Source organism: Lonchura striata, chromosome 1, assembly GCF_046129695.1.
Source record: "Lonchura striata isolate bLonStr1 chromosome 1, bLonStr1.mat, whole genome shotgun sequence".
NCBI lineage: Eukaryota > Metazoa > Chordata > Aves > Passeriformes > Estrildidae > Lonchura > Lonchura striata.
In genome coordinates, this window is record NC_134603.1 from 112,052,830 (window position 1) to 112,076,901 (window position 24,072).

Below are 24,072 nucleotides of genomic sequence, written 5' to 3' on the forward strand. Positions count from 1 at the left end.
TTCTGTGTCAGATTATTTCAGATCACAAAATGTATTTGTGTGTTAAGAAATAGTCCTGGACTTGCACAACCACTTTAGTGGGGGGAGCCAAGATTAAGTTACCTCTTTGATCCCACTCTGGCATAGTTACCCTTCATAGCCTGGAGGTTTCCTGCTGCAGTCCTCTGAGGCACCAGTGTCCCCTGCTTTGCCTTGGCAGGGTCCTTAGTATGGGGCAGGTCTGGCCAGATGTGAGGCAATTCCACTTTGTGCCAGGCCTGCCAGCCCCAATCTCTGGGATTCACAAAGGGTGAGCAGCCTCAGGTGCCCTCAGCACTAAGGGATAGTAAAAGATCCTTTGCCCACAAGCTCTCAGCTGGTTCAAAGCCCTTCTCAGGTGCCCTCAGTGTTCAGCTGCTGTGCAAGATGAGACCTGTGTGTAACTGGCTTCCCTTGAGGCAGCACCTGTGTGACTGCAAGGGGACAAAGTGGTTCTGAGACTGCCGGCTCAGCTGCAGATTGCACATGTGCACTGTGCAGCTGTCGCCAGCTCTGTGGGAGCAGCACTCCCAGCACATCCACTGCAGGCAGCAGTTTGCCAGCAGGAGATCAGAGCAGGCTTTGCTGCAGAGGCTCCTGGCTCAAGATGCTGAGAGCTGAAGGAGCCACACCAGCCTGCTTCCCCTTCTGCTGCAGAGGGAGAGGGCTTGCACAAGGAATTCAGCCTTGCTCCTCTCAGCCACTTGGCCACTCGACTCTTACTGTAAAACACTACACCAAATAACAGCCAGCACTCAACTCTTCCCTCTTTCTAGTAACTCCAGCTGTTAAGCTGTGAAAGATAGTGGTACTTGAAATAATGTAAGAAAACAATTCCTTTAAGACACAAAGTGAAATCCATTTACCTGGGGCTGTTTGCTTGCATCCACACACTCTGGATAATGGGACTGTCAAGAGAGCAGGGATGTAGCAGCAGCTGTCACAGGCACCTGCCCTTGGTGGGTGCACTGACAGACTGACAGACATCAGCCACAGCACATGTGGAGAAGAATTTAACTCTTCAGACACTGTAGGATCTGCACACTCTAGAGGACCTTTTCTAGGGTACCAACTTTTACTGGGGGTTTGACAAACTGCCAGGGTCATCATCACACCCACCTGTTCTCAAAGAACTGCAGCCAGGAGCATTGGCAGCTGAGACCAACACTCCACCCGTGTAGTTTAAGCTGTGCTGTGCTAGGCAAAAGAGGGGCACATAAAAGGCTGCTGTGTAAAAACCTGGGTAACATCTATCATCCTTACATGCCACACACACAGGCTCTGTGTGATCACAGTGGTTGGTACTGGTTGCTTGAGATGAACATATTGTCTGTCTTGATAAAAAGGTATTTTCTAGTGCCAGTCACAAACATGAGATGACCCTTTAAGATGAACAGCCAAGGCAGTCACCTGGGCCAGAAGACAAATGAGAATTTCTAACAGCAGCTTGAAATAGTAAAACACTTTATATTGTGAAGTAACTAATATTTATTTAATTTACACTTTCAAACTATCAAGTACTTGAGCTACATTGTGTAATGCCAGCACGGCAAAGTAGTAACCAAGAATTCATCCTTACAGGGGTTTAAAAAACAAACCAACCCCCTCCCTGCCCCTGAGCCAGCTTCCCTCTCTTCCTGAGCCAGCCCAAATTCTGCATGTGCTGTAGCTCAGATTGCTAAACGCTCAGCTCATCTGAAGGTGTTCCTGCTGGACCGAGGTGCTGAGCAGGGTACACAACCTGCACATGTCAGAAGGCTGGTCAAAAATTGTTCACTTGGGAGTCTTGATATTTTCATGTCCCACCGCTTTCAGAATTTCAAATGCCAAGGAAGTAACAGCAATGTCAACGTGAGAGCTAGGAATTAAAAACAGTAAAATTGATTAGACGTTCTCAGGAGAAAAATGTTTTCTTCAAATTCCACATCTGCCTTTATGCTAGAAAATTCTGAGTAGCCATTAACTGCATTCTCTACCTGCTTTTCTGTTAAGCAGTAACGTAACCAGTGATTCTGCCCTGTACCAAATATTGAGTAGAAATGAATCTCAGCTCAAACTCCCAGTAACTGCTACCTCACTCAACCTTCCTCTGTAAAAAAAAGCAGATAGAATTTATCACACACCCCGTGACTCCTCACATGCACACTTCCAGCTTGGCAGAAAGATGTATTTTCACACACACAGCCCTCTGCCTGCAGCGCTGCTCTGCCCTGGCAGGCACTTCCACTCCAGGTGCTGCCCACCTCCTGCAAGGAGGAGCAACTGCCCCTCCAGACACAGTGCTGCACTGGGGCCCTTTGCCTCCTCACCTGAGGTTTTATTATATATATTTTGCCTATTTTTTTCTTCTGGAAACACATTTTTTTTCCTAGCATTGGAACAGAGGCTCTAACACATTACCCCTACTCCACAGAATCAAGTCTTTTTAGTTTTTTTATGGACTCCTGTCCCTCATCTATAGCTTAGAAAGGACATCAGCAGTTTAATCTGCAACTTCCTTTATTGCTGCTAATGACAATATCTACTGGTACTCCACACTTCGGGAATACAGAGCTAACCAGAAAATCCAAATGATCAGTTCACACTACCTAAGCCAATGTCTGTTTTAATAAGCAGCAGTTAAATCAGTTATGTGAAACAAATTCATCTCAGCAATTGCATTTACTGAAAAATAAATGTCCACGATCCCACATTTTAAAGCATGGATTTCATTCCAGGTGGTTAGCTAAGCAAAATGGGTTGGTCATGTCATTCTTAAATCTGCCTGTCCAACTAGCTCAGGAAGCATCGCTGAGAGAGAGTCTGGCAGTCCATGGCTGCTACAGTACAGCAGGGGAGCACTGAAAGCAGCTTTCAGTCCAACCAGTGCCCTTCTCTTAGCACTTGACTGCTTGGCTGGACACACTTCCCTTCTGACACACAGGAAGAGGGAGAGATTAGAAACCTTTCTGTAAGAAATGAGCAAAGCAAAAACACTCATCAAGCAATTCAAACCAGTGGTAGGTAATATGCTGGTAGAAGGGCCAGGGCCTGAGAAGGACAACTCAGATCCAGGATTTCAGCTGCAGCTGCCTCTAAAATATTTCCAGTTCTGCAGGAGATACAGGGAGGCTCCTTAACCAGGTTCAATGCACAGGTGAGGAGACCAAGTTTATCAGATCACAATGAATATTTTGGGAAAAATGCCACATAAGGAAATCTGAGGAGAAGGCAGAATATCTACACCTTCCATAAATAAATGTCCATTCAGCAAAGTCTGATAAAGCTTCCTAACTCCAGGCTTCCTCTGCCTGCCTGTTGCCAATTTATGCATGTCTGAGTCCATTACAGCCCCAAGAACCAGGGTCACTCCCTCTCAGTCTCCTCTGGAGGCAAATGGATAGGGACATGTGTTCCCTAAAGAAGGGGAGGAGGGGAAATGAAACCTATGAGTTCTCAGGGGCGCCCTTGTTGCTGTTACAAGCAGGAGCTTGTAACAGCAACAATTGCAGGAGCTTGGCATAGCAGAGGAACCTGGCTCACCTGACTGTATCAGAACAGTCCTCAATGGCATAAGCTGGAATTTTATCTACTGAGCAACTTGTGTTAAATTAGAACGAGTGCTCTTGATGCGGGCTCTGTAGCATGTGTTTTTCTGCATACAGACTGTAACAGACTACTGAGGAAGTCAGAAAAACCAGAACTCAAGGACAATGACTGGGCTGTCTGGTGCATCTAATGCTGAAATGCTACAAACAGAGTGAAAGTTGTTCCTAAGAGAGGAAAACCCTGCCTTCCCCCACTCTCATTTTCAGGGGTGGTGACTGTGTTTCCCTTGGGGAGAGCTGACATTTTGTTTTCGTGAGATTATTTAATGTGTCATACAAAACCCTGTGAGTCAGCAGCTGAGTGTGCAACGGGGGTGCTGACTGCACTCTACAGGTTTGGCTAGTCCTTGGTGTGCATCTCCTTGCACTTGCCCTATCCCATTTCCTCTCCATGTCTGCCCACATCCCCCCTTCCTTCCAACACATGGTACACTCTGCCATAATGTTGAGGAGCCAGTTTTCCTGAAAGCCTGCATTTGAGAGGACAAAGGGCACTGCAAAGATTATCTTAGTGTTTCAAAAGCTGACCTTGGAACTACAATTTCTCTATGAATTTTAGTTCAGCCAGGAGTGAAATGAAGCCAAACAGCCCACAGCAGGAGCATAAAATTTGTTTTGAGAGGCAGAGAATAGCCATTCATCCATTAATATGTCTAAGGGGCATTAGATAAGGGAAAGTCTATGGGAGATGAGCTAAACTTCAGCCAATTTGTTGGGACTACCACCTCTGTTCTTGCAGAGAAGGCCATGGCATTCCCCTAAGTCTCGTGCCTTCTGCAGAAGCTACAGGCATTCTTAAACAAAAACAATTCTGTTCTTCAGCCGAACATTTGAAAGGAATCAGCTCTCAAGTGCATCAAGCACAGCTACCTTAACACAGGGCACAAATGTTCCATTGTGCATGCAGCCCACTCTGCCAAGAACCCCTGGCAGAAGGACAAGGTTTGGAATAAAATAATAAATTTAAAATAAAAAAATCCACTGAATTGACACACGCACTGAGTCGGACTGTGCAGCAGCTGGGGATCAAAGTGTGCCGCAGGCTCTGACAGAGAGGACTTTGGAGAAGAGCAGGGCAGGGAGGGGGGCCAGGGACAGAAACCTGAGAAGTTCTTACTGCACAGAATGACAGAAGATCATTGCAGACAAAAGAGGAGGTGATCGCTCCCAGCCCTGGAAATTCCTGAAAGCCTGAGGGAACTCACCTGGCAGTTTGGACCAGGCTCCCTAGAACCTGGATAAGAGCAGTGCCATCATTCTTCAGGCTCTCCAAGTGCTTCTTGTTTGAAGTTATCTGGAACAAAAAGAAAGGACCCTTACCAAAAGTTTAGCAAAAGATTCTTCTCTGTCATTTTTGTGGAATAAGAGAGAAGGAAACAAGTTACATCATTTATTACAATTGTAAATGGAATGTGACATTGAAGAGACTGATGAGAAAGTCCCTTTTACTGAATTTTAGGCAGAGACCATTTAAAATATCTTGGTTTAGTTAACAATATTCACCCACATTCTGAGTCCCTGTATATGTTCAAATTCACGTATCATAGTCTGCCAATCCTGATTTCATCCTTAGTATCAGTGCAAATACAAGCCCCATTTAATCTGAATCCCAGGGATATCTTGAGGAGACAGTTACTTTCATTTCTCACTTCCAGGAAAAAGTAACCAAGCTTCTACCAGCCTTCAGATCAGGACGTGTGGGGTTTCTCTGAGACCAATCAGGTTAAATCACTGCAAAGCTGGCAACTGCATATGGAAATTTTTCTTGCCCCTCATCAGTCATTAGGAGTGTTACCTGCACAGGACTGTCACCTACAGAGCAGGGGGTGGAGTGACTAAAGCTATTTGCCCTTTTGTGTCAAATGAATTCTGATTATATCTGATTTTGCTGCTGGTGTAGTTTATTACATGAATCCACAAAGACTGGTTTATTGTTTCTCCAGCCTTAAGTAGTACAACTACACAGCTCCAGACAGCCACACATTTCCTGGTGGTTAAGCAGGTGAACAGGAAGGTCACAGGGAACACGACATGAAGCCTCATGCACTGTAGCTTGAACAGACACTGGATATTTGGCAACTTGCTGAAAAGCTCTTGTATCTCAAAAAAGTTACTAAAAAAACCTGGTTTGCGTGTCAGTTCCTGCTTGCAAAGGTAAATAAATCTTGGCTGAAGAGAAAGAAAAAGAGGAGGATCAGACTAGCTGATTATTTTGATACCGGAGGAGTTAACGCTACAAACTATGTCTTCTAATCCCAAAATCTGGCAAGGACTTGTAAGCTTTAGCGTGCTGTGGCTGGCCCTATTTACCATTGATCCAGCATCTGGCCAACACGCCTTCACATCTCCCTCTTAAATCACAACAGAAACTGTATTTACAGCTGCCATCCCACCATAATTTATCAGCAGTGATTCTGCAACAACAATGTCAGTACATCTATAATCGTAACATCCTGTAGTTTAGCACTTAAAGGGAACAGGGACCTGCCTGAAATAAACCAAAACGTATCCTGTGTGTTAGAAAAAAAACAGTGATGCCATTACCTAAGCACAAATCATTGGTAAATCCTGATTACAGATGGTTAAACCTTTTTACTCTCTTGAGGTTTATATCTGATTCTCTCAGTTTGTATTTCAGAAATCCAGCCTTCTCTGTATGTTACCTGCTAGACACAGAAAATGTTTTGTAATCTGGGTTCTGAATGTGAGAACACCACCACGTATAATAGGAGCAACAAAGGGAGAAAAGTACTTTCACCACAAGACTGCTTTCTGTTCCTAAAGAATGGTTATGCCTCAACCAAACATTTCCCTGCAACTCCTGCAGCTCACAGCTACTGCCACATTCCTTGCACTTTCCACATTCATGCCCCTTGTTTATCCTGCACACTTTAAAAAGCCAAACGGTCACAGGGAGGAAAGGTCACTAGAAGACTGCATCTTGTTCCATAAAACTATCAGATCAAATAAAAGTTACAGATATCTCTCATTCTAGTACATCTTAAGTTTTGAGTGCTGACATTTGTACAACCTTCATGGTCTCTTCACGAAACAGACAACTGCATCATACAGAGATCATTCAAAATATGCTCAACTATATGTAGATATAAAATCTGGTATAAAGAAAAAGCTTTAATTCTAAAATGATCTATTTCAACAATAACTTAGTCCAATTGAGTCACAGGGTCTGGCTATAAGCCTGCCCATGCTGCAGCATGCCTTGTGTCACTATTAAGAACACATTTCTGTGCATACAACGCATTTGAATAGAAAGGATTAAAATAGCTTTATATGCACAGAAATTGTAAAAGACTGAAACAGGAACACCTATGAGATCATCTCATCACCTTCCTGTTAGACTTCACTGTGCAGAGCAACTTCCAGCCACAAGCTCTCATGGTATCCATCCACAGGGGCTACTCCCCGAGCTAACAAATGCTTGAGTAAGATCCTTTCAGCAGTAAAAGTGGAAGCACAAGGAGGGAAAGATCAGCATGAGCTGCCTCCCATCCATTTAAATTAAGTATAACCCAAATTTAGAACACATTTTCTTGAGAGTGCCAACTACCAGCTTCATCCAAGCCAAGGGGTATTGGTGAAGAACCAACCTGTCCAGTTGGCAGTGCCACCTATACTCACAGAGAACTCACACAGACCAAATAGGGTTGCACAGATTTATGTGTGTGGCTGGGGCTTCCCCAACAGCTTTCCTCACCAGTGCCCACAAAAATGCTTCCTATCCACCAGGATATCCCTCCATGGGCCTGGGAGGGGACCAACTCAGTGCTAGCAGGAAAACTGCAGGCTGGGTGTGCTGCCAGGAGCCAGCTCAGCCTATGGGTTTTGTCAGCACTTCCATGCTCTGATCACTGGCTCTTATTTGCTCTTTATCTCAGTCTGAGTAGATCTGATTGCTCCCTGAGTAATTTGAAGGTCTCTTGCACACGAAAGACTACATCCTGCTTCACAGGAGCTAGTATCTGAATCACGGTTCACTTTCAAGATTAAATTTTACTCATGTTTCTTACTTTAAAACTGTTCCAGTTTCATCTTCCTTTTGTTCCATAGATTATAATAAATTATGTCAGGACATAAAACTACCATTCACCAAAATTTGAGAAATTAATGTATTTTTCACTTGGTTATCTTTTTCTTCTACCCACCACTGCTGCAACTTTTATCCACGCCAGTTCTAGTTCTCATTCATTTGGAATTTTAGCAACTAATTTAATGACCTCTTGTAATATTGCTGTTTGTTAAGGCTGGCTGCAACACAGATTCAATGACATAATCAATAGTTATTCCTTTAATTAAAAATGCAATTAAATCTCCGTTTAGTTGTACACTCACTGCAATTTAACAAGAATTTCAAAATTACTTTTCTTTATTATGCCCACAACCATTCAGCAGCTCTCTTCTCCTCAATCCTGTTAAACAAGGGTGAGCCATAAGGAACATCATGGTTGATACGTAATGATCAGTATTTCCAAAAAACTCCAGGAAACTATTCAGATATTATGGTGCTGCTAAAGATGAGTGCAGAAAAATTTATTCCAATGGAAATGTTTTATATGACATCTACTTCACTAATAAACTGAGGAGTTTTGCATTCTTACTCTAAGTAGGGATTTTTGCAATTCAAATTTCAAGAAAACCTAGAAACTTAAGAGCAAATTACTTCTGTTAAGGTTGGTTTCATAATGCTGAACTGCTTTCTCTGATTAGTTCTAAGTCACATTTTGTAATTTACAGTGGAGAGAAATTACCTCAGCAGTAAACTACTCTCTCACCATTTTTAAGAGGAAGAAACTCTTCTTTGCTGAGGTTTCAAGTGAACCATAAACTTGATGTCTGTGAAGTAAACTAGAAAATAATGCAAAATAAGGAGCTTTATATTTGAAACTTTTTCTTGGTTGAAGAAAGGTCTTGGAAGCATATTCTGCTTCAAGTATCATCTTCTTAAAGAAACAACTGCTGGGGATATTTACCATTTGCTCAACAAGCAAATACCTTGCCTGTATACACAGATACAAGCAAGACACCTCAAAACATACCTCTTGCTCACAAACTGTTTATTTGTCTTTCCCAAACACACATATTTTAACCTCATAAAGCAATGCTTCCCTACATTTTGATCAAAATTTTATATAATTAGGCTAATTACAGGTATTCAGTTCTTGCTCAGTTTTACTGGCACAGACTGAGAGCAGCCACATGGGTAAAGGCAGAAGCTGCTGTGGGCTAGTTTATTAGAACTACCAGATCCTCACAGGTTCAATGTCAGCATAACTTGAATATTGACACTTGCTGTGAATAAAGTATCATTTATCCCTTTTTGGAAGCTTTTCTGTGAATAGAACTTGTGCCTTCAGCTAATACTGCAGTAAAAACAATCAGCAATACATTTTTTTCTATGGACTAACTGGGACCCTACATAGGACTTGAAATATAATACTAAAAATCAAGTTCCCAGACTAATAAACATTAAAGAATTGAGAACCTCCTATTGCCCTCTAGACACTCTTTCAAATTATGTCTTCATAGTAAGTGCTGTTCCTGCAATTTTAAATATGCATCTCAGACTTCTCATTCCTACTTCCATCTTTGACTGGCTGAAGGCACTGTCAGTAGGACACAGAGATTTTCATCCTCAACCAAAGCTACTGTTTCAAATGTCATCCAGGCTGGTGGTGACTGAAAGTTGATGGCTATTCACAGCTGCTTAGTGTGACCTTATTCCCATTTTTTAAGGAACGAATGTCAAGAAATGTAGTGGTGTTAAAAACATTGCTATAGCTGATGTGACAGTCCAGCAAATAAGTCAATGGGATAGTAACTTCAGAAATGAGGCACAGTGCCTGGGCTGGAGGGGAAAACCTTCTAGTGTTGTGACCCATCTTATGCTTATCCCAGGGCATCCAATGGTATTTCTCCTCCCAGCCTGTCAATGCTGAACTATTCACAAGAACTGCAGTAATCAAATAAATCATGTCACTTGGTTTATTATTCACAACTTATGATGATGTGGCCAGAAATATGCAGCCATTCCTTCTCAACAGAGGAGCATAATAACCCAGGAAATACTGCAATCAGGGACTCATGCAGGTGAACTAAAGCTAACAGATCCATTGGCTGTGGACTTATTAAATATATGCATTTATTTCATTATAAATTGCTCTCCAAACATACACACTAAGCTGGCAGTGCCCGGAGGAATTATAATAAATGAACTCATCATTTCCCATGATGGATCAGGTGGATCTCTCACTTCTGGAGGCCTCCACTACTCTTACAAAGTAACGTAGCCTTACCTTTGTGTACTGAAGTGCCAGACCCAATAAAGCATTTGGAGCCTAACAAGTGGAGGCTGTGATGATGACATTTGATTATCAGCCCTCAAAGAGGAATCCCAAGCAGGGACCCAGATACCTGCACAGTGCATGGGGAGTACTGCTTCTGAAGGGCATGGAAACCTCGCACTGAGAAGGAAGTTACCTAAATTCACTCTCCTCTCTGGAGCTCAGGTTGCTAACACAGCCAGTGAAAGCTCCCAATCCAGACAGCACAGACCACAATACCTTTTCTCAGTGCCCCCACAGCAGGCTACAGGGTCCTGTAGTCCTCTCCCCTTTTCTAGGCAAGTGAGAATCACATTTTGTTGCTGCAGCAGAGTTTCTGGTGGATGGGAAGAGGCAGGGAGGCCCTGTGTTGGATGGCTCCCACACAGGGAGTGAATAACATGGGACTTGGCAGGGAGGCTACTGGCAACGTGGCTCTCCAGGTAGGAAAAGTTAAAAATGAACTCCTATTTACCAGGGAAGCACTCTAGCTATTAGGGCAATTTTACATCTGTGGCAGCAACTTTCTAAAATACAAAAGCAAAACAACTAAAACTAGCAATGCAAATCCCAGATATATACAGTGGTCTTTTGTGAGGTGTTTAATCTGACGTTAGTTACAAGTGCTCCCAGCAGGTCTGTGGGATAGGGCTCTCTAAAGCACTAAGGTGCAGCCAATTTACAGGCTGTTTAATGAAAATTAATGGTTACTCTAGCCAGGATGTGCTGGTGTAGCAGAGGAACATCCAAAGGCAGTGTGCTTACAGGGACATCATATGCTCACTAGGATGGCCGCAAGTTATTTTTGGTCTCCGTAGTGTAAGAGAGCTCATTCTAAAAGGATAAAAACCTTCATAGCATTGCTTCCGTGCTACTCTTCTCTCTACACATCGTTCCAGCTGGAGAGAGACACAGAATGTGTGTGTGGGAAGAACAAATCAAGTCAGACAAGTTATATTTATGTTACTAATTGCCCAGTCATTTGAACAGGCCTGAGCAATGCTGCTGGACCATAAAAACAAGAAATGAAGCTTACAAAAGCACAAGTGTTCCAGGTGTGCTTTGGCAAGCATATTGCAGTCAGGGATTGCAGACACAAAATTACAAAGACTTTGTGGCCTTCAGATCCTGCAAATACATGTGAAAACAAGCAGGTATCTTTGACCAAAAAAAACCCCCAAAAAACTAACCCCACACTACATCAGACAGCTTAGCTCTGATTTTAGAGTTCAAGAATGTTTCTTTTCTCTTTATGGATAACATTCTTGTTCCATTGAAGTTAACAAACACCTTTTCATTTTGATAAGGCCACAATTTCATTTGAGGTGTTTTGTTTTCTTCTAATTTGTATATGTGTGTGGAGGTTTATTCTAAGTTCAAAGCCATTCCTGTGGGTAACTTGGAACCGTCCCAGTTTCCCGGCAGTCTGAGCACCACACTGGCTCGAGGACTATTCACAGAGTGACAAGGAATGTCTCCCACACGACAGATAATTGTTAATTGATTTTGGATGTTTCTTGACACTTATTCACTTTGAGGCTACTCTCTGCCCTTCAGTACATACATTTTGCACACAGAGGCATGCTCTGTAATTGTTGTAAAATTATAAACTCTAAGGGGCATTGTCTGAACATAAGTGAAGATTCATAAAACTGCAGGGTAATTATTGAACGGAAGGTACTCTCTGTCTTGTTTGATTTTTAAAGTTTGATATTATTGCAAGTGCTGTTCTCAGCTCACTTTCAGAAATATCTCTATAATCCAGAAAATAACTATTATTGCAGTTTCCACCCTCTTTAATGAGTGGTTTAAAATATTTGACTTAACAGAACTGCATAGGGCAACCTCTTTACATCCATTATACAACCAGCTGACCATAACAGCTTTATTAGCAAAAGTAAACTGCAGTTCTGTCTGGCAAAACATGGCTCAGAGATGCTACAGGAGACTTCCACATAGGGCTGCAGTGTTGATAAGTTCATGTTCAGAAGCCAGACCAACATCAATATGGCACTGGAAATAAGCACTTGCCATCCTGTTGCTGGTGATCTCATCTGCAAACACAGGCTCATCTGTCACCTGTATGTCAGTAACTCCAAACAATGATCCCAGATGGCCCCAAATATCAGCTTTAGCCAAATTGGACCACATACTAAGCTTACACAAATCTTGCAAGCCCTTGATCCCTCTTCCTGCAGCTTCCCAGCTCCCTGTCCTCACCTTGCCAGAACTGGTGAGACCACCACCTCCCAGGTATACCTCACCCTGGTAGTCTCTTAACTTCCCCCTTATAACAGAAACAGGGAAATTCACAGCTCAGATCCTACATTTATGTTCTTTTAGGAGCTGTTATAATGTCTTCTGGTTGTCATAGAGTAAAGCAAACTAAAAATAGTTATGAACAAACACTAAAACAACACACAGACTCATTGCATGTCTAGATTTCCCCTCAAGTTAATCATTCTCTCAATCTCTTATGTTCAAATATCCTTCACAGTCTTTCTATAATCAGATTTTCTCCTAAAATACCTTCTGACAAGTAACTCCCAATACTTCTTAAATGTTGATTCCCATAACTCTTTTTCCAGTGATACTGTCTTTTATGGCCTAATAATTAAATCTGTGAATAAGATCCTTGAATTTCAACATCTGTCAACATTTATGTCTCCCAGTAAAATCATGAGGTTTTTTTGAGTTATATCAAACTTTCATTGATGTGATCCATGGGCTAGGGATGACCATCTTTACTTTCACATACGTGTTCTTTCCATGTTCATCTAGTACAGCTAAAATGAGATCTTTCATTCACACATTTGTGTGCATGCAAACTTTTGCTTTTGTTTCAGTGAACTGCCTTATCTCAAACTATGACTGGTTTTCCATCTTATTTTCTCTCCCCTGTCCAGCTGGGGAGTGATAAAGCAGCATGGTGGGCATCTGGCATCCAACTAAGGTCAGCCCAGAATACATGCTTTCACAATTCAAATAATTTCAAGCATTTGCACATTTGCAAGGTTAAGAATCATTACCACAGATAACTCATCTTCTTGCTATTAGGAGAGCCAGTGACACCCAGAGCATATTGGAAAGTGATGAACTTTAAATGACAATTACCATACAGGAGAAGTATGCAAGCAACCAAGCAATTACCATAAATGCTGTAATGTCTAAGGACACAAACCCTTGAACAGCCATGCAGCGATGCTCAGGTGAACTGGGCAAACCCCTAAGAGCAGACTAGAAGTCTCAGTCAGAAATTTGAAGTTTAATGCATACAGCCTCCAAAAAATGATACTTACAGCGTGACATTGTTCCTTGTCCTGCTTTAAAATGCTCCTCATAAAAAGACTACTATGCCTTGATGAAGGCAGAGTGATGTGAACAGAGCTGTCCAAGCTGTCTGTGCAATTCTAGTCTGATCTAGTATGCGAAAATCCCTAACTGTCCCTGAGCAGAATCTCATTGATCAACTTCCATGAAGGATGAAACTAAATTAGATGGCTCATGCTCACGTTTGTCATAATCTGAACTTGAACACGAGACTCCAACAATTACACATCTCTACAACTTCGCACGATGAGTTAGATCTATTATTCCAAGAAAAGCAGGAATATGATGAATTGAATTAGGAATTAACACAGATTATGAAAAACTCATTTGTAAAGATTAAAAAAAGTAACAAAATCATGTAAGAAAAATCATTCTGAACTATGATTTTGAGCTAATATTAAAGCACCAAACATTAGTTCCTTTGTAGCCCCTACAGACTTGATTTCCAGGGACACAAAACTCAAGACACCCTGAGGTTTTCCTTAAGTACCAAACACAGACAGTCTTGCATATACAGAATAAAACAAAACCACCCCTCCTCCTGCCAAAATCCAGAAAAATGCTCTGAAGATTTTTGTTATTAGGGGAAAAAGGATCAGTATATTTATGCTTCATGTAAAATGCAACTAGGAATGTAAATGACTGAACAGGGATATAAGTCTATAAAACACCAATTTCTGAGGAAAATTATGCTTTATGTAATGGTTCCATTTCCATAAAATTGTAAAAACTGTCACAAAAACAAATGGACTTCTGAAATTGATGCTTGCTTATTGTCATGTGACAGATGGCTCTGGCTGCCTGGCAGAGAGCAAACAGCTACCTTGCTGGCTCTCACCGGCCTCAGAGAGAATCATTTTAGTCTGTTTTTCATTTAACGAGTCCAGTTGCATTTATGTATCTTTACAGCAGCAAGTCAGTCATCCGTGTGTAATTACACAGAGGAGGTCAAAAGGAAGTAATAGTGATGAGCCCAACAGATGACACAGCTTGGCAATCTCAACAGTATTGCACTATGTAAAATTACAGTGCTCTGAAACACCAAATGAGTCCAGCAATACTTCTGTGCCCACAGAAACAATGAATTAGGACTCTATAACAAAAACAACAGTGATAGTCATTGGGAATTACACTGGCCTCAAATTTTGAATTGAATAAACAGGTTGCAGGTTTTAGAAGTGCCAGTTTCAGTATACAACCCAAAGCCAAGCAGCTGTCTGTGTGAAAAGATCCTATTTCTCATTGCTGACTATGGCAGTATGGCTTTTTAGACAGTTCCTGTACCTATTCATAACCATGCTGGGCTCCCAGTACCTAAATAAGCACAGTAATAATGGCTGCAGGGGTATCTCAGAAAGCAAACATGTTCCGAACAAATGGGTAAGTAGCTTCCTGCAGGAACTTGAGCCTGCAATATGCCACCAACTGGAATAAAGACATCTCATTCTTGGCCCTCTCCAAAATCAAGAACAGGTCCCATTTTTTTATTTTCCCATCCCCACCAGTGTCATTAAAGAGCAGCTTTTGCACACTGGCTGAAAAATGCCAGTTGTGAAAACAACCATCAACCAAAATGCCAGTCCAAATGTGCACTTGACACAGACCCACATATACTTACAGACATACACTACTTATTACAAATAAACATAATAATATTTAACATGAATGAATGGTTCTGTAGGCCAAGTTGTGACTAAGCATTCACAGCTACTTCAGAGGTCATCCTCCCTCACTGCTCCTCACACTGCTGATAACCACAAGACGTCAATACATTTGGGTTTTGTCAACACTTGCCTGTTCATTATGTTGTGTTTGGACTCCATACACTTTGTTTATGAGCCCTGCTGTTTTAGTGACATCAAGAAACAACTGATTTGATGAGTTCACATCAATTTTCTTCTCTGCCTCAACTCACTCTTGGCTGACTGTCAGTTTCATCAAGGACTGGCAGGAAAAGTTTCCTGGGAGAGCTTTCTTAAGCTTTTCTCAATTTGTTGAGATTTAGTTCCTGTGCATAAGAGAAATTCTTGAAGATATCTCTAACATAATGCCATCCTATTGTCCTTTATAATTATATTTCAAAATACAGATGAATATTAACACAGTGGAGTTTCTTTGCTCCAACTGCAAAAACAAATGGGCTTTAAGACAAGGTTAAATGATTTCCAGCAGAAACTTGCAAAGAGAAGATAAATCACCCTTTTCTGTCAACACAGTGCTGTGCAGTCACCTTCATCTTTTCTTATCAACTGCCATTTCCACACATGCATGAAGTGCTCTTATTATTTAGAATAACAATTTTTAACCTGGCAGTCTACTATTAACAACAGAAGAAAAAGATACAAAGGCCATGAGTCCAAGAACTATAACTAGTGGCATGAATGGCAACATAATTCTTTACTGTTAATTATAGAAGTCAGGGAAGACCAACACTCATTTTATTTAAGGATAAAACTCAAGTAGCTGGTAACTCATCCCTGGCAGTACAAGAAGAAGGGTGATGCATGACAATTCTGCGTAATACTTGACAGAAGATGGAATGAGGGGAATAAGACTGGCTGTCTGTGCAGGCTGTGGCCATGGCAAGGATAATTTTGTCCCAATGCAAATGCCCAGTTGTGATTGCCAACGTGGAGAAAGGCATGGAGGAATATACCACAGTGTTAAGAAATGAGTGTAGAAGTTATAAAATATCTGTTTAAATTGTTCATCCTCTCCACATAGAAAGCTCTGTCTGGCACTGTTATCAGAGATACTCCAGCTTATCTCCTCCATTGTGTAGTTAAATTTAAGCTAAATTAAAATAATGCAATTAAGTAAAGAGTCAAGCAATCACAAGCACTTCAGCTAAAGCAGTTGAAGAGATTACCAACTACTTAGATAGAATATGAGATATATGTATATATGCACTCACTGCATGGCAGTTAAGTGGGCTGGCTTGAACCACCTCTATTAGTGATTTACAGTGATCTATTTTAGTCTGTGCTGTAAAAGATGGGGGGAGCCCATACAGGTAGGTGGCTGTGTTAGCAAAAGTAGCAGTGGCATTAATGTCCAACTGAGAAAGCAACAGCTTCTTCAACTCCTTTGCCCTGATGGCATCATGATGGATTATTTTTCAATCCATCCTTATTTTTATAAAATACATTTTAATTGAGGTTAGTTATGTCATTAGTTACATTGTACAAAGGGGTTTTGTTTGGTTTAGTTGCTACAGTAAAAATTTTTTAAAAAAAATCCCTGTCCTGTTCCAGCTGTCTGCTCCATTTTTATTAGTGGTTCCTGTGCCCAAAGCAGGGAGGGGAGAATAAGATCCCTGTTTTAAACTCACTTGCTCTGGTTCCCAATTTAGCTAGAACAGTCAATGAAGGTGTGACTGCACAAATGCTGGCCTGAGACAGGTTTCCAGGTCTGTGGAACAGGGACAGCAGAGACCCAGGACAGTGAAGCAGGGGCAGTGGTGGACCATGCAGGACAAACTCCACTGCTACCATAATCTCAGAACCTTAAGCATGAGCTCACAGACTTTGTCATTAAAAGGTCAAGATAAAGAGGTAGAAAGAGGAAAAGAAAACTTTCAGCAAAGTACACAGTAAAGGCAGAGTCAGTCCTGTAAACACAAAGTCTGCTGAATTTCCAAAGAAATCCCTTATCCTATAGGAAGTAATTTAATTTGAATTGGAAAACATTCTCTGGAAGACAAACTGACCATTTCTCTTTGTAACTCTAATACAGCAGAGATTGACCTTTGCATTCTCATTTTGATGCTTATCTTGAGCAAAAAGCTTAGAAGTCCATGTCTACTGAGAAAAAATTAGGGAAGTGCCTTTTCTCTAAAGGTGCAGAGCAAGTCCTAGGGAAATAAATTAATAAATATGAGGCCAGCAGCTGTGGCTGAATGTTAACCAGCTCTGTGATGCTGTGTTTATTTTGCCATGAAATGCTTGCTGAGACAAGTTAAACTTCAATCTTGAAATACATGATTAAGTCTTTCAGATAGAAAACTTCTGTTATCTCAAAATATCTTCTATTTCAGTATAAGCGGAAGAACAAACAGTTTCTTATTTAAAACATTTTTGCTTTTATCTCATGGGTGAACATCATGTTCAAGGAATGGATAGCACTGACCAAAGGCAACCATATTGAATGCAAAGGTTCTGACAAACTTTCCTCGTGCAGACTGGGCTGTGAACCTCACACCTGACTTACAGTGTTGTCACTTCTGCAGACTTGGCTTCAGCTGAAAAGACAGTCCCTATGGAACTGTGTAAAAAACAGCTACCTGCAGTCCAGCTTTCAGCTATGACCTAATCAGGCAGAGAACTGGGTATTTTTCCCGCTCATTTTCACTTTGACTATGGAAAAAAAATCACAAAGCACTATTATCACAGGAAGGTATTCCATAATAAATATGCACAGGTTACAAATAAAGCATTTCTAACTTAATAAAGCAATTTGTTTTCTTTTAGAGGTTTCAAGTGAAAATTCCTCAAACATTTTAGCTGATGTGCAGCTAATTACACCAGTGTTTTGCATTTACCCTTGCACAATTGCCACTAACAAGGTGTGCCTTAAAATTAGATGTTGCAGCCCTTACACTTAACCTCACTAGGTCAATAATTTAAATATTAACAGTTACAGAAATGCAGGCAGAGAAATTCTTGTTAAGCAAGAAGTCATTACATACTCTTACACTGTATTCTTTTAAAAACACGATGGTTACAGATGCAGAATGAGCACCTGGATGCCTGCCACAAGATCCTACCTTTTGTTCCTATGCCCACCAATCCTACAACTTTGTCCTCCAGGACAAGGTAACTGAGTCACAGTGCAAACTTAATCACATCACAACACAAAGCTGATGTGATGATCTCATTACTGTTCCAGGAAAAGGAATAAACTCAATTCCTGTTGACACCCAAAATCCAGCTTTCAGCAAAGACCCACAAAGGCCCTGACCACATAACAGAGAGAACAAGTAACATGAGTGGTACTCTATTAAGGAAACTATTATAGTAAGCGAGATAGTGACGAGACTTTTAAAGAAAGTCTCAGTGCTTTGTCAGAGGATTTTTGAATTTTAAAGGAGATTTTGAAGGATAGTTGATTCAAACAAGTCCATGATCCTTTTTTGGTTTGTCTAAGGTACCTGGAGATTACCTTTATGTCAGGATAAAAATAATTTTGTACATTAAAGAATAGATTTATTGCACTTTTTTAAGCACTCAAGCCAATCTAAAGTAGTTAACAGGTTCATTTTGAAGCTCTGTTACCTTTTTTTTTAATACTATATTTGGATGACTGCCAAGCATGTAGACATGTAGAAACAAAATCTAAAATTACTAAATCTGACTTTAAAAAATATCTGTTTGATCAAAGTCCCTAGCTCACCTGTGTTGCTTTTTTTGGTTTGGGGTGTTCTGGGGTTTTTCTTGGTTAAACTAACTAGCAGGAAGTCTTATCTTCTGAGACTTGTACTTAAAACTGATTGCTTATAAAGATTTGAAGAATGATTTGGATTATCACCCAGGGGATACCACCGGGGGAACTGGGTGGATCAAGGGATTGCTAATGAGATATTGAGTCTTTCATATCTAAACTGCTGATTTAAATTCAGCCCAACACAAAGTTCCCCCAACTGGTGGACATCTGATGATCTGTAAAAAATGAGGTGATGTTCTCACTCTGTTCTTAGAAAATACATGTTGAACTGCCAGGGAAATCATCACTCTTTGCAGTGAAACCAAGAAGCCAATTGACAATGAAACACTTTAAAATAATTTTTCTCCCTCAATACAGTAATGTAAGACAAGGCTTTGGCTTTCTGGATCAGGTTTACTTTCCCCAACCTGCTCAAAATAATTTCAGCCTCTAAGACTACTATAGTAAAATCAAATAAAACATTTTAGTAAGGTAAAAATTATTATTTAAGTTCCAAAGTAGCTATATTGGGCTTTAATGACTTCTAATTTACAGAAAGGGCAGTAGTAGATGTTAATGAGTGACTCAGATGACTTTCTATTATGCTTTTCTGCGGGAGCAGTCATTATCACATGTCAGTTGCTCAGAACACAGCACTCTCTAGTCCTCCCTCTCATTTAATAAAAGCCAATTAATCATTTCCAATCATTTACGTACTCAGTGAATTTAGAATCTGGTTTCATTCACTTATAAATTACAGTAAATCTATCATTTTAATTAACTAACTAGCCATTGCTGTTCTACAGACATTTTGTTTGTGTGAACATACTTTAGCCTATGAACTATGCAATACTTATTAGTGTGATTCTTCGTTTACTAATTGGATTTGTGACAGATCAGCTGTATGACATATTACCTTTTTTCTGTGCTGACTGCTGGGTCAGATTGAGTCTCCACCTCCCTGGCCTCAAGTTCTTTGCTCTTGGTACATGACAGGACTATCAATCTCAAATGGCTACCATGCAAACCAAGCCCACAGTCTGCACAGGCAGATGGACTGATCTTACCTGTGTATGAATCAGTGGGTTGGGCACACATTCATTGATACAACATGACCAGAACCTGTTTCATTCATACAGCCTTCTTCCCTCGTTCCTTCCTTCCTTCCCAGAAGTGCTCTTTCTCCCCCAGAATCCAAGCTCCTTCTCCCACAAGAACTTCCCTCACCACCCACATGCAACAAGGGGAACCCACCAGTTATCAGAGCAAAACCTGGCCAAGTGCTGGCAGTAGTACATGGAATGGGGAAGACTAGGTAAGTTCTTTGTTGTGTTTTCCCTCTTTAAAGTTCATGCTTCACCAGGGGAAGCAGCTTCTTCCTGTGCTAGGTCCTGGGACAAATCTAAAGAAATTGTCCTTCACACCAGGAAGAAGGGATGTTTTCCTTCTAAATAATGGCAGTTCCTGACTATCCAAAGATGTTTCCCTCCACAGAACCAACCAAAAGCTCCAGTAGGTTCTAAGGTGCTGCTTACAGCAGGTATGCTTACAGCTGGCCAAAGCTACCAAACACAAGAAAAGTTCCTTAGCAGGGTTAGAGACAGACATCTTGAGAGAAGACAACACTTCCTCTCCTGCTAATCTTTTCCTACCTTCTTCCCCTTGTACACTGCCTTATGTATCCTGATCATTCCATACCCCTTTTTCCCAGACATCCTTCCACAGACACCCATGAGCTGGTGCTGGAAATTTGTCCTAGGGGACAAAATCAGCAAACTTAGTTCATGACAGGGACTGGTTCCTTCACATCCTTAGAGGAGGTTGCTGCTGCACTCATCGTTTACATGTAGAGACAACGATATAAGAGGGTAGCAACCACCAACATCAGTACTCTTGAGTCCCTGAGAAAGCCTTGGATATGGTCCTCTGGAATACAGTTGGTAAGAGGGAAGAGACCACCTTAGAAGATGCTGGAAAAAAAACCATATAAATACTTGGCTACCACTTTTCAATAAAATCAAAGCCTTGGGTCTGATTTCTGTCATCTGAGGAAGGAAAGATTCCCTGCCTTCCATTTGGGTCTTCACCCAGATGTTGAAACAATGCCAGCACTTGGTATTATCTTCCCTGCCTAAACCTCCTCTTACAGCTCCAGCTGTTTCCAGTCTCCATTTGTGGTCAATACCACAAGGCTTGGCAAGAGCTAAAATGAACTGGATCCAGAGAGAAAAGGTGTACATAGAGAGCCCCTTCTCCTTGCATTGCCTGTGGCACTGTTAGAGGGATTAAAATCTCTGCCAGGAGGCTGCTAACAAGCTTCCTGGTACCCTTTTACTTTTTTAAGGAGCAGATGTACGCACATGCTCCAATCTCTTCCCAAATAAGTTGATATGTGATCAATGTGCCTTAGCCCAGTGATCTTCCTGAACCCAGACCTTACACTTTCCTATCACTCAAGGATGGATAAAACAAGTGCCTTTAGGCTCCTGGACTACAATTTTAGGCACTGGATTACAGCTTGCCAGAGCCCTCCACCAACTGGCCCTCTTCCTGCTGCTGCAGCAGCACAAACTTCCAACAAGCCTATACAAAGCCTATCTCATCTGACTGGCTATTGTAATTAATGACTGAAGGCTGACCATAGCCAAAATTAGAAGCTTGTGCTCATTACACCAGATAGCAGTCCACAAAAGGGCCTGACCAGCCACAGAGAAGCTCCTTACTCATTTCTAGATTCATGGACATTTTTCTTGAATCAATCTTCAGCAAGCCTCAAGGCCTGTATAAGAGTTAGGAGGATTTTTCTCTAGATACATTATTCAGTATTTATCATTACCAAATGTTACTGCAATTCTGTCACCCATTCATCAATATTTTGATTTGTCTGCAACTCTTCAAGATCAGTCTCAGTTTTGAATAATTCTGTATCATCAAAAAAATCTTTGGCATATCATTCCCCATCTCTTTTTCCAGGTAATTTATGAATGCATTGCAGAACAAAGATCCTGGTGGGCTTATGAAAATAACCTACGTTTATGGCGGAATACTGGCAATTTATTATTTTCTGCCATTTAAGTTACTATTAATCTGTGAGAAGAACTTCTCAGTGTCATGGCTTCTCACAGCTTCTTTTGAAAGTTCTACTGAGAAGCCTTAAGAAATGCATTTTCAAACTCTTAATCCACTATATCAAACATGTTACAATTCTTCACACACTATTGACTCATTTGAAGGAACTGAATATGACATCCCTCCACAGACATCATATTGACTCTTATGTAATCAACTGTATTTATCTTTCTGTTTACCCATCCATTCCCTATTATCATAGGCCTAATAATTCAGCCTTACAGAAGTTGGAGTTAATTGCCAGAATGATCCCTGAAGCCTTTTAAAAAATGTTAGTCTATATAATGGTTTACCCAATAGGCTGCATATCAGAACTACAGGCTCAGCAATTTCTTGGACAATTACCATTAGGACCAGCTGACCTGTTATTACTCAATTAATTAAATTATTCTAAAATATCTTTTTGTAACACCTTAATTTTTTTTCAGACAATTCTATATACTGAAAAACAAGATTGAGATGATTAAATTGTGTGATAGGAAAAAATTAGAAGTCTAAAAAGTGATCTTTGTGGTGTGAGTCCAAGACTTTCCGTCTTCTTCAAGAAGAATGCTTCTTGTGTCAGTCTAGAAAGTGAATTCTTATGCAAAGTTACAGTAATTTCTCAAAATCTTTGTAAACAGTGATTACTACCTCCATTGCAGATGATGTATGTTCATTTGGTGAACATTTGAGCTATGAGAACTACCCCTAAACATGAAGAGTGGCATCTTTGTCTCTTATGAGACAAGTTTTTGAGAAGTACACACCTCAGAGTATAACCTGGATGACTGACTTTGCTAAATAATACATACTAATCAACTTGGTAGAACAACACAGACAATAATCTAAATTACCACCATACATTTCCAACAAGCTATTTTTAGCACCTCAATATCTACGGACATGAACATTCTAAGACAAATAGAAGATTGCAGACACTAGGAAGTCCTCTGATAGATACCCCATATGAAGGAAGGCTATTTCATCAGCTTGAAACTATTTCTTATAATTTCCCTTGAAACATTTCCTGGATAAAACTCTTGGAGATGAGACCCCTTCTAATTGTGTCAATCCTTTTCACATTTCCATCCAAAAATTTCATACACCAGAGGGACTCTCCTCAAAACTGACACTCAGAGTGACATTTCTTGTATGGTGCCATTTCTGAATTTGCTCAGGTAAACCAGAAATGAGAGAAGTTGTTGCTGAGCATGTTCCCATGTATTTGTAACATATACATGTCATGGACACAATTATATCGTAACAGCATATCCACCTTTTGACTCTGAGAACAAATTATGGGTGTACTTGCTCTTGTTTAATGTGAGTACCACTGGGAAGCACCTTTGCAGTGGAAAGGACTAAGACATACAAAACTACGAGAAGAGAATAATTTTGTAATGGGTATATACTCTGGGAGTCCTCTGTATAGATGCTTAGAGCCAAGAAAAGCAGAACCTTTCTTCATTTTCTAAATTAAATAAAAGCTTCTAGTAAAGACAACAGATTAAAGAATTCTACTGCCGTAGGACATGCCAGTGCAGTAAAAGTAGACTGATAGCTTTTCAATGAAAAACAGAAATCACAGGTTTAGAGTTGAGAGAATAGTAAAATATAGGAAGTTAAAATTAGAAATGCTGCAAACACACCTGACAACATAACCAAAATAGTCTTGAGTACAGTGTGCTTACCAGATTAATGGAGGAAAATTTGCATAATTAAAAGGCATTGACAATTAATGTAATGCAAGTGAAGGAGCAAGAACCTCATTGCATTATAATTAGGAAAATTATTTGTCAGTCTGACTTTAAATTTGACATAGAAGATTCAGACACATCGGTGGCATTTATATGAGTAAAAGTTACTTGAATGACCATATTTAAAACACATTAGGGCCACTAACTTGTAGTTTATCTCTTAACCAAAGATTTGTTGAGTACATCACCAACCAATATCAGAGGAAAAAATGAGGGTAAGTTCTCTAGATAGCTTTAAAGGCTGTGGTACAGAATACACTATATTAGGGGAAATGTCAAAGAGTGGTTCGGGTATGGAAATAGACAGCTGATGGGTACATAACAAAAAGTGCAAATATCAGATTGCTAGCAAGGAAGTCTCCTGGGTGAGACTGCCATAAGAACAAGCTGGAAGCTGGCAACTGGGGAGGGCACAGAGAGATAAGCAAATGGAGGTTATGGCCTTTCTCTTCCTAGATCACAGGAGAGGATTTAATTAGTGGTTAGGGTTATCCACAGAGCAGCTTCTCC

The 24,072-nt window shown here is 40.7% G+C and overlaps 1 protein-coding gene across 1 annotated transcript in view; it reads right to left on the minus strand.

The window, feature by feature from the left end:
* Positions 1-1,501: 1,501 nt before the first annotated feature.
* The window catches only part of ULK4 (unc-51 like kinase 4), a 206,868-nt gene continuing 184,297 nt past the window's right edge, over positions 1,502-24,072 (minus strand). Inside the window, exons 35-36 of the mRNA XM_031503902.2 lie at positions 4,811-4,899; positions 1,502-1,876 (exon numbers count right to left, since the gene is read on the minus strand). Of these exons, the coding sequence (XP_031359762.2) occupies positions 1,792-1,876; positions 4,811-4,899 (174 nt within the window). The 3' untranslated portion in view covers positions 1,502-1,791. The remainder of the gene's footprint in view (positions 1,877-4,810; positions 4,900-24,072) is intronic.